General features: G+C 25.1%; 1 protein-coding gene across 5 annotated transcripts in view; it reads right to left on the reverse strand.

The window, feature by feature from the left end:
- Positions 1-15,544, reverse strand: part of LOC101237114 (uncharacterized) — a 38,490-nt gene that overhangs the window by 20,873 nt on the left and 2,073 nt on the right. For all 5 annotated transcript variants that reach the window (XM_065798019.1, XM_065798022.1, XM_065798021.1 and 2 more), the window contains exons 2-5: positions 13,352-15,479; positions 10,356-10,574; positions 3,914-4,136; positions 1,187-1,320 (exon numbers count right to left, since the gene is read on the reverse strand). In XM_065798019.1, the coding sequence (XP_065654091.1) occupies positions 1,187-1,320; positions 3,914-4,136; positions 10,356-10,574; positions 13,352-15,427 (2,652 nt within the window). In that variant the 5' untranslated portion in view covers positions 15,428-15,479. The remainder of the gene's footprint in view (positions 1-1,186; positions 1,321-3,913; positions 4,137-10,355; positions 10,575-13,351; positions 15,480-15,544) is intronic.

Here is a 15,544-nt window from a genome sequence, read left to right on the forward strand (position 1 = left end):
TTTTTTTAAACAATAAAAAATAATAATACCATTCTAAGTATTAAATAAGTTATTATATTAAGTTATTATTAAATACTTAATATGAAATTATTATATTATTTTATTTTTAATATTAAGTATTTTTTATTAAAAATATCATATTATTACTATAATAATAAATTAAACTAAAATAAACAAAATAATTCTATATAATCTATTAGATTATATAGATTTATTTTGAATTATATGTTTATATAAATGTTTCAGCTAAACTTAAAAATTCTTTTCGAAACTTTTAAAAGTGTTTTTAGTACATTATTAATAACATTATTTAAATGATAATAAAACATTTTTAAAAAAAGCACGCTTTTAAATAAAGCAGTGTTTTAGCATGGTTTCTTTTAAAGTAATAGCAAACGCATTCATTTTAAGTAAAATTTTGCAAGCTTTTGTAAACCCATGTAAAAGCCATGTTAAAACAAAACTTTCTTTAATAGCGTACTTGTTTTTTAACTTTAAAGTAATGTAATTGAAATGTTATTAATGAAAATAATCCTGAATTAGCTTGGTTTCTTTTAAAGTTGTTGAAAATGCATTTTAAATTTTAGCAACTAATTGTTTTTTTATTATAATTAAAAAACTATCAATTAATAGGAAAAAAAAATTTGCTGAAGTTATGCTTTCGTTTCAAAAGTTTTTGAGCAAACGCCAAAGTTTGGTTAAAAGTAAAGAAACTTGAGTTTGTTTTTCTGTCTTTTTTTAACAAACGTTCGCACGTTCATCGATTTGTTGCGCCCTCATATATAAACATATATATATATATATAAACATATATATATATATATATATATATTTTTATATATATATATATATATATATATATATATATATATATAAATATATATATATATATATATATATATATATATATATATATATATATATGTATATATATATATACATATATATATATATATATACATATATATGTATATATACATACATACATACATACATACATACATACATATATATATGTATACATACAAACATACATACATACATACATACATACATACATACATACATACATACATACATACATACATACATACATACATACATACATACATACATACATACATACATAAAGTATAGAAACAAAACTTAACATAAATTTGAGAAGTATAAAAAATATATGACTTACACGTTCTCTAATGACTTCATTTGAAGCTATTCTTGTAAAACAATTTGCCAGATCACAGGCATTAAAATCATGAATCATATGCTTAGAATCCTCAAGAGACTTGTCCAGACATTGAAGCAGCCAAATAACAGAAGCTAGAAAGAAAAAAAAGCTTTTTTAGAAAGAAAATTCTTTCACTACATAGAAATACTACAAACCTTGCAATATTTAATGCTTTTAATTTCTCGTCCCAAAGTTGAAAAAATTCTTAGTATTAAGTTTAAGATTTTAATTTCCTGACAACTGTTATGTAACCTGTTAACCGGTCCTGTTGTGTAACCACAAAAATTTGAAACCTAAATCTTCAATTTCAAAATAAATATTTCTATGAAATCCTTAAGGTATAGGAATCAACATGGTTGTAAAGTAAATTAAACTCAATTGATTTAAATCTCTTAAATCTTATTTTAATGAATATAATCAATGGTAACCTAATGCAACAGTTCAGTTTTGTGAAAAAATAGAAAGTTTATTTTGTGCTTTAAAAGAAAACTGAGAGGCAAAGACTATTACTTTTAATATATCTTATTTTTTTGCATTAAAAAGCTATGGATTTTGATATATCAAAAGTTTTCATATCGTCTGACATGCTGGTCATCTCAAAAATGCAACTTGTTATGAGATTTTTTTGCGTAACGGAAAAGCGTAATGCTAATAAATGTAACTTTACTCAATAAAGATATTTACATAGTTAAAAATTTAAAGTACCTCTTTGTAATTAAATTTAAAACCACATTAATAATTGTTATAAGTCTTTATATTTATGAAATATCTTTAAATTAAACAATGTTGTTATAAAAAAAAAGTATAAATAAAATTTAAACTTTGTCTAAAAAAAAAAAGACATTTCCTTATTTTAAAATCTTATACTTATTAAAACTTTTTTTTACTCTTTAAAACATTTTTTTTATGGTTTTTTTTTTTTTAATGAGGGAACACTTGTTTATGGTTGAATTTCTTAATGGGATTTAAATGTACTGCAGTTTTTTAAACAGTTTACACAACTATATAATTAGATTGGGTTTTCCCTTTTATAGAAAAACGTTCACGCTACCTAAAACATTTTAGTTCACCTGGCTTTTAAAATAATAAAAAATTATAATTAAACAAAGATTACCACTTTTCTGCTTTGTTTTTTTGTTTTTTATTTCCATTAAAACATTTTGTTTTCATTTACTGTTAAACCTAATGTATTTTTACTAATTTTTAAAAAAATTTGATTTAAATTTAATAAAATAAATTTATATTTAATTATATTTTATAATAAATTTAATTTAAATTTAATAAAATAAATCAAAAATATTTTTTTTTAAAAAAAGGAAAAATAGAAAAAAGTTAATTTATCTATCTGTTTTTTGATCTAATAAAAAAAATATTCCACAAATGTTTTTTATAACAATTAATTACAGCCTAATGTTTTTCGCATAAACTGTTCTAAAAGATGTTTGACTTGAATTGAAAAAAGTTTAGCGTAAAGTAAAATGCGAAAGGCGTACGTGAAATCGTGAATACATACGTAAAATTCAAATAGTGTAACGCTTCTTAACAAGGCCTGAGTAAAATTTGGTGGAGGCTATGCAATGGTCTGGAGATCGACGGCTTGGAAAGGAACAGGAAAGCTAAAGTTTGTTGATGGAATTATGGTCTCTGAGGTTTATGTCAGCATTCTCAATAAAAATCTTCTAGCTTCAACAAAAAAAATTGAGATTAGGAAAACAAAAAAAATTAAGAAAACAATTTTTCCTCTAACAAGACAACAACCCTAAGCCTAATGTCAAAGAGAGCAAAAAAGTTTTTTTATCCAGAAGCAGATTGAGAATTTTAATCCAATTAAACATCTGTGGGCCATTCTGAATCAAAAAAGTGGCACGCAGTATCTAAAAAGAAAAGAAGAGCTAAAGTCATGCTCCAAGAAGACTCAAATCAATCTAGAAAAGATAAAAAAATTGGTCAAACCAATCCAAAATTGACTTGCAGAAGTCATAAAAGCTTAAAGTAAAACTTTAATTACTTAGAGAAACATTTAATATTTAAAATTTTGTTTGGATACTTATTTAATGTAAAAAAAAAATGCATAATTTGAATGCATCGTTAAGCTTTTTGCAATTAAAGTTAATTATTCAATTTTTTTTCGCTTTTTTTAATTTTTGGTTAACTTTTTTTATAATAATCATAATAATCATAAATTTTTTTATAAGATTTTTTTTTTAGAAAAATTAAAAAAAAATTTTGTTCAGATAATTATCTCACCTAATATAAATTTGAAATAATGGTAAAGTTGAAGCTATTCTTCACAACTAAATGCTTGCCTCAGCCCTAATTCTTGTGGATTGGGAATTGGTATTTTTATTGTTAACTATCACTAGAATGATTACCACCTGGTTTAAAAGCTTCTATCCTTAGTTTTTCTTCACTTAGTTAAGTTGCCTTCACTGTTGCTAAAGAGCTTAAGCTCCCTAAGAATAAGGCTAGGATTAATCGCAATAAACCCAAATTTTCCTTCTGCTAGATTTAGATTTAATTGATTTTGTTTAAGATAAACTTTGAGTCATACAACTACTGGTGTAAGGATGTAACATTTTTGTCATGAAATCTTCTAACAAAATTTGATAAATATTGGCTAATATTAGGTTTTTCAAAAACCTTATATTAGCTAGACCTAATAATATAAAACTTTTTCTGGTTTACCTTCATCAAACACTTCGTGGCTTTGATCAACCATGAAAGAAAGTATCATCAATATAGTAATTCCAGGTTTTTGAGCACCCTGTATACCAATAGTAGCATGTTGTATATCTGATAAGATGCTAACACAACCATCATTTATAAAGATAGGAATGCAATTTCTTGATTGTGCACAGTTGTAAAGCAGTTTGCATGTGGAGTTTAAAAACGATTCTCTGGCTGTTGACTAAAAAAATGACTATTTTGAACAATTTTTTACTGATATGCAAGCAATATAGAACAAAAATTTTAAAATGTAATAAAAAATTAAAAAATTAAAATTTGTTAATAGTAATATTTGGCACATTTGAATAACAAAAATTTACAATAAAAAAATTGTTAAAATTAATAATTTAATAAAGCCTGATTCAAACAACATTTTATAGTATCATCAAATTTTTTTTAGATTACTAAAATTCTTTCAAGATTATCTTCGTAAAAAATATGAATAAATACAGTATATTATTTTTTATATTAATATTCCACACAACAAATATAATAAAATTGCCAAAGTCACAAAATGACTATTTTTTCTTGATCTATGGTGACCATGAAATGGTGTCCAGTCCTTTAGTGAGCTTCATGAACCTAGAGACATCTTGACTACTTTAAAGTAAAAAATCATTTAGAGTAAATAAAAAATATTGAACCTAGAGTTCTTGTGAAATAGCAAAGGTCTTCAAAATTATTAGTGAGCTGATAATTTACAGAAAATCAGTTTATTGTTAATTTCACTTCATGTGGCACAGAGTGTGTTTGTTTAATAACTTATAATATTTGTTTTATAATAATCTATAAAAATTAAGATTAGGAATTATTTTGTCTCATTTAATAGTTATTTTTTTAAAAAAAGATTTTTTCAATAAGAATCATATTTAGGTGAAAAAAAAATATTTGTAGCTACAAAAATATTGTAATTTTATTTTTAGAATGTAGTGAATCCAAGCTCAAGCAATTCTGTTTTCTTTTTTAAAACACTTTCTCGTCTTTAAGACACTGCTGAATTTCTGTAAATCTGTGACCTTAGCTCTGAACCTTTTCCTTGTTTTGAAAAACTTATGTGTGCACCTATGAAATATTTTATTTCTAAATTTTGCACTGTAAGAAAAATTTCTTTTTTAAAAAAAAAAAGTTTTTTAACTATTCTATCTTGTTACCACAGTCAAAACTTTTAAACTAATTGCAAGAGAAAATTTTATCAAATTTTAAAAAACTGCAAAATAAACTTTAATTACATGTTTTTTTGATAAAGTTTATTTTTTTACATTTATACTTTCTTTTAATTTTTTCTTTTGTTTTCTGTGTTTTAATATTTATATAAAGTGTGCATATGTTGAATAATATAGCCATAGGGGCAGTATACATACATCACCTAAAGGTTTTGGTAGGCCTTTTTTTAAATAAAAGAAGGAAAAAATCTTATTTTATTTTATTTTTGTTTTAGTGCTAGGTTTAAAGGGATCCAAGACAAGTTGTGTTCATATTAAAAAGAATGATAAAAAAAATGTTTTTTTTGAGTGAAACAAAATAATAAAAATATACAAAGAAAAACTTAATTTATTGTTGTTGTTTTTTATTTCAATTTACCTCAAGGCCATGAAGGCCACTACAGTTGAGGAGGCTACTTTAGTTGTGGTTATAACCCTCTCTCAACTCTATAACTCCAAAACACGAACCTTGACGAACATGGCTGCTGCATGGAGAAACAAATTGAGTGTGATACTACCAGGGACATGGTGGGGATCGAACTTAGAACTTCTTGCTTATGAGATGAACGCTTTATTACTACACCACTAACGCATGCTTTATTGGAAGCTTGCCGTCTCCATGTTAGCCAGGTGCATTAAGTTTTTAAAATATATACCACAATTTACAGGCTTAACAATTTATTTAAGAGCATTTAATTCCAAAGAGTTTTCAGTATATGACGTCATTGTAGGTAATTGTTTTTGTTTTTTTAATTGAATTTTTTTTTTGAATCAATATTATTTGTTTTTACTTGTTTTTTAAAATAAGCATTTATCATCAATTGTAAATAAATTTTATAGGAAGCTAAACAAAAGAATGTTTTTATAGAGCGCAAGAACCAAGATTTTTATAATACACTTTAAAATATAATAAATATATAAAAAAGATGTTGACCACCTAATTATATATTCTGAACCTTTTTTCTTTTTATGTAAACTACTTTTTTTCTAGTTTATTTTTTGGCATGACATTTTTGTTCTCCAATTAAAATGATATTTTACAAATTCTTAAATTTTTAATTAATAAGTAATTTTGGTAAATGACATTATTTCTTAGAGATATTTGCCAAAATCTTTCATTTATAGTTAAAAAAATATTTATAGATTTTTTAATTAACAAATTTACAGACAGTTTTTTATTAATTAAAGCAAAAAATAATGTTTTATGGCAATAATTCAAGACAGATGGCGAATAAAATAGTCAATGTGTTGCAGCGCATGTTAAAAAACATATTAAATTTATTATTTTCCAATTTATATGTTGTATTTGGCAAGTATTTTACATTAAAACCTGTCTCTTAATATAACAAATCAAAAAACAACCAAAATTGACAATAAAAAGTTTTTCATTAAATGATTTCAATTTTATAATTGACTTGGAAACATTACACTTTTTGCAATCTTGACCAATAATTGTTCAATTTTAAAAATAAAATAAAATAAATAATACATGTTTTACAGAATAAATTTTATTACAGAATAAATTTTATTAAACATATTCTTGCATGATTAAATAAGAATTTTGAGAATATTTGTACTCTTGAGTCCTTAATACAAGGAGAGGGGGAGGGGGGAGGTTTGGGGACATTTATTAATTTTTGGAAAGTTTTCCCACTGACTCTAAAATTATTAGGACCCCCCCCCCTCTCCTATTTATTAATTATTTTTACTTGTAATCAACAAAAAATTTATATTTCAAAACTAAAAAAAAACTGGCCTTACAAAATAGAAAATAATTATTTCAGTCACTAATAAAAGCAAAAACCTTTCAGTGTAAACACGCTTTAAAAATCTAACCTAGTAAATCTTAATTTGTCGAAAATGAGCTTTTGGTCTATTTCTCACCAAAGTATAAAACTTATATTAGCATACCAAATCCTATTGAAATAATGATAATACAGAATAATTTTTTTAATAGAATCTTAGTAACGATGATAATCATTTAACAACAATAAATATATAATACAAAAATAATTTATAGCAATAGACAAGCAAAAAATATCTGAAATATTTTATTCATGTTTTTAATTTGAACTTTGAGAAATTTACAAAATAAAATAACTAAAAAAATTCTATAGTAATTTATGATGAAAAAAAAACTTTTATATAGTAATAAGTAACTAAACAAATTCTTTAGTAATCCACAATGAATTAAAAAAATCATATAATTTAATGAAAAAAATAATTTTTAGCTTACTTATTGAAATTCTACAATGACGTCATATACTAAAACTCTTTGGAATTAAACTCGCTTGAATAAATCAAAATGTCAATAGATTGAGACGTGTATTTTAAAGAATTAAAGCAACTGGCTAACATGGAGACTGCGAACTTAGTTTCACTTGGCATACATTTATTATTTCGTTTTACTCAATAAAATTTAGTCCAAACATTTTTTTATCATTCTCTTTAATATGAACACAACTTGTCTCAGCACTTTAAAGCTACATAATATTAAAAAACTTTGTTACTATATATATATATATATATATATATATATATATATATATATATATATATATATATATATATATATATAAATATATGTATATATATATATATATATATATATATATACATATATATTAACAAATAAATTGATAGAGTATGTTGAGAAACATAGTTTCGTATTAAAGATAACATACTTTTGACTAGTTTTTTCATTTAATTGAATCAGGTGATAGTATCATGAAAGAAATATATTTGATATATTTAGATTGGATAAGTGATTTACCATTAATTCTTATTTTCACATTATCAATATAATTCCAGAAAAATAAATCCAGTTTTATTGATACTTAGATGTCATGATTTAGCCAGGGCCTAATTATCTTATATACAAAGCTGCTCAAGTGATTCATTAATGAATAGAAGATTAGTATTGTCAGCAAAACGATGAACAATGTAATTATTTATAGATTGAGACAAATCATTAAGGTATATTAAAAACAGCAAAAACCCATAAACAGAATCCTGTAGGACATCATACTTGATATCTTTATTTTTGGATTCAAACCCATTAATCAAGACAAACTGAGTACGATTTTGAATATAAGATGAAAACCAACCATTTGTAATAATGATCTTGTATGCCATAGTGATGCAACTTTTTAACTACTATCTTGTATCAAAAGCTTTTTGAAGATCAAAAAAGATGCCACAAGCAAAAAAACCATTATAAATCACATCATAAACCATTTCAGAAATGCTAATAAGGGCATAGGGAGTAGAGTGCTTTAAACAAAGCCATGACAACCATAGAAAACACTTGGAACATTCAATTAAGTAGTAGATACAAAGATACATTAATTATTCAAAAGTTTTGCTGATATTTGATCATATAGTCTATAGTTATTACAGTTAAGTTATTAGTCCCTAACAGTATCAAAATAAAAATTACCATTTTAAATATTTCAAATATAATATTTATGATAACCACTTGTTTTAATAAAAAATAATAATAAACTAATATGTTATATTATTTTGGAGAAAATCAAAAATAAAAAGACAGCTATAAAACTTTACAAGATCTTGAAATTTTTAAATTTTAAATTCAGAAAACCTTTTTTGGATATAAGATTGTAAAGGAGAAAATGTCATAATTATATGATATAAGAGAAAACTTGATGGGAATGACAGGAATGTTTTGAAAAATGGTGGAAATGCTTTTTAAAGGCAAAAAGGAGAAAAATAAATGAGGAAAGAAAAAATAAACAAAAAATATTAGGAAAATAAGATTTTTAAATACATAGCATTTTTATAACCTTCTATTCAACCAAGTGAGAAAAATGAAAATATATTAAAGCTATAAATAAAAATTATAATAAAAATTGCTGAAAAATAATAATAAAAATATTTATTGCTGAAATTTAATAAAATAACAATTAAAATAATTGAAATGCTCATGTTAAATGAGAGCGTGTAATAAGCAAACTCTATATCAGCCGATGACTTTATATTTGCTTTCAATATATTCCTCTAATCGTTTTTTAAATTTTCACTGATGTAGATAGCAAGATAGATGGAGGAAGACGATTCCATACAGTGGCTCTTGTATTAAAAATAAAATTCTCTCTTTCTTTTATTAGTTCTTTTTTGAATCGGATGAGATTTGAATTGAATGGGAAAAGATAAAATAGAAAAAAATATTGAAAAACAAAACAACTGAAAACAAAGTTAAAAGAAAAAAATATTAATAAAAAACTGGAAAATGGAAAACAATAAAAAAGGACCTTATTATAATATAGAACTTAGATTATTTTACCACCAAAAATTAAAAAAATTTAAAGAAAATAAATATTAACTATTTTCAATTTTTATTAATTTATATCGTTTGGATTGTTTGTATTTTATTTATTTCTAAAAATTACTTAATACATTAGTAATACTTTGCCTTTCAATAAAAAATACCTAACCAAAAATGGAGGATAAACCTAAGCATAAAATATTAGACAAACATTTTTCATTAAAACTATCAATACTTTACACAAACTACCTATATGAAAAAAAAAGTAACCTAAAAAAGGAAGGCTATTCTTAGACAACATAGGAGTTTATAGTTATTTCGTAAAGTCCTGTGCCTAACCTAAGTGTAAAGTTGTGTGCTTAACTTACAAAAATAACCTACATGAAGCTGTACTAATTATAACTATAATTATTTATAGTTTTTTCCTTTATATCAATAAACCAGGTTTTGAATAAAAACATCAATGTATTTTGAAATAAATGTATGTGATACATCTCTATGTATGTTTATGTAACACCTTAAATGCTTAAAAACAATTTTTGAACCTTTAAAGTTTTATATATCTAACTAACAATTATTTTAATTATGCAAAGTTTTTTAAACTTAGACACTACAAACAAACACTAGCGCTTGGAATCGTGACAAATGAAATTGGCAATAAAATACCAACCTCAAACTGCTAGAGGTCAGCATCAGGTTGGCAAAAAATTTTTACCATTAAACGTAAAAACAAGGTCAGCGATTTTTTGCCATTTTCAACCACTTTTAGGTGGGCAGTTAGGTAGGCATGGCTGACCCTAATTCTGAGGGCTGAAACACAGATAATAAAAATTGCCTAAAATATTTATAATAAATTGTAAAAACCTTGTTTTTAAATATAAAAGAGTAATCAAAAAAAAATTTTAAACCAAACCTTTCCCCAGATTATATTTTTAAGCTTCGGTAGGACATCAGCAACTAAAAAAAAAACCAATTTATCTTCACAGCATGATAAACGACTTGGTTCATGCAAACTTGTAAAATTAATTGCAGCCTTTAGTAGTCCATCAAAAATAACAGATACAGCAAATTCAGGAGTTGTGCGATTCATTCTGAGAGCAGATGGCATATTTCCTCCATAGTAAACAACTTTCTAAATTTATGCATCAATTTATTACTTAATTCTTAAAAAGTACTTCGTAATTTATTTCTAATAGATAGTTTAATTCTAATAATAAATGATACTAACTATTACAATAAATAAATATTAATTGCAATAATAAGAAAAAACTAAACACAATTATATAAATAAATAAATAATATAACTACATAGTAAAAAATAAACAACTAAATAAACAATAATAGTAAACATATTACAGATGGGCAATTTCATGTGAAAACATCTAATTTTTTCATAAAGTGCAACCACAATTCTCAAAGAGCAGGAGCAAACACCTGAAATTTGAACCTTTATCACAACTTTACTGGGGCAAGTTTATTTACAAAAATACAGATGTAGGTTGAACTTTTTTCTTTAAGATGTTGTCCTGAATATAGTCAAAGTTGTTACAAAGAATTGGAGAGTGGTCTTTTTTTAAACAGAAAAAAAAATATGGTCAAATTTACTTAAATTTATTACTTATAAAACAGTAATTATAAAAATCAAAGTTAATCTTAATTGCTACATATATGGAAGTTGATGTTGATTTTTTGAAATTTTTTTCACCACCTTGAGCTATAAAGACTTCCTCCCCTTGTTTTTCAAACTTTACATGTTATGAACAAAGAAATAGTATCTTTAAAATAAATAAAAAATTTCAGTTATTATTTTCTAACTTTTAAGATTGGGTTTGGTCTTTAAAATTAGAAAATATAAACTCACTTATAGAAATTATAATTTTCATCCACTTGTTTATTAACACCCTCTCCCTTTCATTTATTAGATCTAGACAAAAATTCCTACTCACTCTGTTATTCCCAAACCACTTTGTATTAAACACCTAAGTATAACTTGCCAGTAATGTAACTAAAACAGTTTTGATCATATCAAATTGTTCCTTTAGTTGTTGTTGATATGCTATTTCTGTTTTCTTGGTAGTTTTATAAAACCTGATCTTAAATTTCAAAAAAATTTTAAAAATTCTTGGGGGAGGGGGGGGGGTGAGTTGAATTATAAAAAATTGATATGTATATCTCAATTTTCTTCTTCAGAAGTTTTCTTGAATAATTTATTAGGAGTGTTCTTAAGTTTATTACTTATAAAGCATTTTATATTTATTAATTTGAGACAAATAAACTAGAAGACAAACAAAGCATTTGTAAAAAAAACATTAGAAACTTGACAAGCAAAAATAACTAAATATTAAAAAATATTCAAACTCTACAAATTAATATAATTAGTATGATTTCTTTTTGTGATAGCATATTATATGATACTTGTTGGTGGGTCTGCATGGGTAACATTATCCAATTGAGTTTATGCACCCTTATAGTCATTATCTTTCAGTGGCTAAAACATTTGGTCAGTTTAATTTGTAGAGTTTAAAATTTATTTGATTTTTTATACTATTTTTGTTTCTTGGGTTTCTAATATGTTTTTTTACAAGTGCATTGTTTGTCTTCTAGTTTATTTGTCTAGAATAAATTTAAGTACATGACAATATTTCTTATTTCTGTTTTAAAAATGACCACAATCCGATTCTTTGTAATAACTCTAACTAAATTATTCAAGACAACTTCTGAAGAAGAAAATTGAGCTAAACATATGCATTTTTTATAATACAACTTGCCCCCAAAGAAGTTTTAATAAATTTTTGAAATTTAAGATCAGGATTTATAAAACTACCATAAATAAACAGAAACAGCAAGTCAACGATAACTAAAGGAACAATTTGATATGATCAAAACTGCTTCAATTAAATTAGTGGCAAGTTATACTTAATTCTTTAATAAAGGTGGGTTGGGAATAAAAAAGTGGGTGGGAACTTTTGTCCAGATCTATTAAATGAGAGGGAGATGGGTCTTAATAAACAGGTGGGAGGAAATTTTTATTTCAATAAGTGAATATCTATTTTCTAATTTTTAAGACCTAAACCAATCTTAAAAATTAGAAAATAAAAACTGGAAATTTTCTTTTATTTAAAGATACATTTTCTTTGCTCATAACAAGTAACATTTAATAAACGAGGGGAGGATTAAAATTGTGATGAAGGTGTAATGTTTATTTTTAAATATTTTAAGTTGTTTTATTGGTTTCCTTGCCTCAAAATACGTAACTGTACACATTTTCAGTTTTCTATTGCACAGAGAACAGGCCAAAACCATTTTTTATGATGGAGGATTTATATTGGTTTACAGCAGAGTTGTAAGTCCATGGCCTTGGTCTTAAAAATTTTGGCCTTGGCCTTAAAAAAAAAAATATTTTCTTATTGATTTTTATTGTCACAGCAGTTGCTAATTACAGTTTTGTTAATAACTGGCCTTAACATAAAGCATAAATTGAAGTCTTTGGTCTCGAAAATGTTTGGGTAGGCCTTGGCCTTGAAACTCTTAATCTTGGCCTTGTCCATAAAACTCTTGGCCTTGGCCTTGTTCTTGGCCTTGTAACTTTTGGCCTTGACCTTGGCTTTGGCCTTGTAACTTGTGGCCATGACCTTGGCCTTAGCCTTGCTACTTTTGGCCTTATTAACAACTCTGGTTTATAGTAAAGTTAAAATAGTTTTAAAATATCTTTGAAACCCATTGGAATTAGATGATGAAATTTTGGGAGTATTTATAACTTATTAAAATCCTTGAGTGGTGTAAAAATCAATAAAATCTGAGATTTAGAGTTGTATGCGCTGGAGTTTTTTTACAAGAAATTGCCCATATTTAATAGTATGTTTAAAAAACAAACAATAACCATCATTTACACAAAAAAATTAGACTTACTTCAATGCATTCATATTCTGTAAAAACATTGGGATATGACGTGACAAGTTTTCTAATGCAACTTAAAATAACTTTTGGCCACTCAGAATATACTAAATAGTTTAACATGGATGAACAATCATCTTTTGTCTTTACACTGTACCCTTTATGCACATCCCCATTTAACTCTGAAAATATTGAGTGTAATTGTTTAACAGTCTCAAAGTACTCTGCAAATGTTGCAACACTAACAACCATATTTTCCAAAAACAAAAGTAAACTTCTTAATCTCTGATGAGTATCAATGTTCATATCTTTACTATTTTCCTTATTAAATTGTGCCAATGGTGTTATGAAATTAATGCTTACAAAAACACCTGATTGGTTTTTTATTATTTCACCTTCTTCATCTTGAATGACAATGCTACGCCTGAAACTCCTACTTCTTTTTAATGACTTTGTATTTTCATCTTCACTTGAGCTATAGTCTAAACTTTTGCTAACACCTTTTTTCAAAACAGAGTTGGATTTTTTTATAAGTTTGCTCATAGACATCGATTTTTTATCACTAGATTGATCTTTGATTATAAACTTGCCTCCTGATGAATCTGTAGAAAATGATTTATCCAACACTTTATTTGACTTTATAAAAACGGATGATCTTGGAGAGCCAAAAGACTCATTTTTATAAGAACAATCTGAGTCAGAGGTATCATTTATCTGAGAGTTTAAATTGTTATCAGTGTCAGGAAAATTAAAATCTATTTCTTTCATATTTGCTTCTTGAAAAAATTCGTGAAAATTTTCATCACTAACTTTTCTTTGCTTTTCAATTTTGATTGGTGATTTATTGAATCTGTTTGTTTTATTGTCTGATTGGTGATTTATTGAATCTGTTTGTCTTATAATAATTTTAGATCTTGAAGAAGTAAGAGGTTCATTTTCGAAAACGTTTGGTCTGTTTTTAGAGTCATCCAAATTTATATCTAAATCAAGTTTGTTTAATTTTAAAAAAACTTCTTTAATATATTCATCACTAACCTTTCTGCATTTTTCCTTATAATTGTTAGATTTAGATGGTTTATCAATCAAATCTTTTTGCCTTATAATTACTTTTGATCTTGGAGACACGGGAGGCTTATTTAAAATTAAAGTTGTGCTTTCAGAGTCATCTAAATTTACACCTAAATGTTCTGTGTTAATTGTTAAAGAAATTTCTTCAAAATTATTTGTCAAAACGATTGTGGATTGATTGCATGTGACTGGAATTGCATTTTTGGTGCATATTGTGCCAATGCTACTTTTTTCGACTTCATTCAAAGAGTTGTCAACAGCATTATTATTTACTTTTTCAAGTAATTGAGTTAAGCTTTCATTTTTATTATTCAATTCTAATTCATGAAAGTTAATTTTTATATTATCAAAAAAAATTTCTGGAAACAGCTCATGCTCCTGAATACCTTGTGGTTTAGATTTAAAATTATTTTGAGAAGTATAATTCTCATAAAATGTTCTTATTTTCATATCTTCTTCTAAAATCTCAAAATCTAATTTAACTTTATCATAAATAGTCTTAACGAATATCTCACTTTCATGCACTATTGATTTTGCAGAAATGCTAATTTTCTCCTGATTATAAACTGGATTATTAAAATTTTCATAGACTCTTGTAGAATTTATATCATCAGATTTTTCAGAATATCCAGCAAAAACGAACCAAGTACCTGCATTAAACTGACACCTTTTTCCACTCTGATTTCCAATGTATTCATTGTAACTATCAACACAATTGTCATTTCCATTGCAATCATTCAACTTATTATAATCTAAATTATCCAAGTTGTTGGTATCTGGACAAGAACTGATTAGTTTAAAATATCTTCCATCTTTAAAAGTTTCTTTTAAAAAATTGCCATTTTCATCAAAAACTGAATCTTTATTTAGATTAGTTATACTTTTATAATTATGCTGGTTTTGAGAATCACTTATTGAAGTTGAAAAATTGTTTAAGCTAATACCAGAAAGACAAAATAATTTTCCAAAAACAGAAGTTTCAGCTAAGGTCTCTTCATTGCTAATGTTGTTAGGTGTAGACATCTTTAAATTTTACTTGCAATAAATACATACTTTAACACTATTACAGTTTAACCTAAAAAAGAAAACCACAAAAAAAATATTCCCTTATTATTATATAATTTTTTTCCTTGCAGTAAA

The sequence above is a fragment of the Hydra vulgaris genome, chromosome 05 (genome assembly GCF_038396675.1).
Source record: "Hydra vulgaris chromosome 05, alternate assembly HydraT2T_AEP".
Lineage (NCBI taxonomy): Eukaryota > Metazoa > Cnidaria > Hydrozoa > Anthoathecata > Hydridae > Hydra > Hydra vulgaris.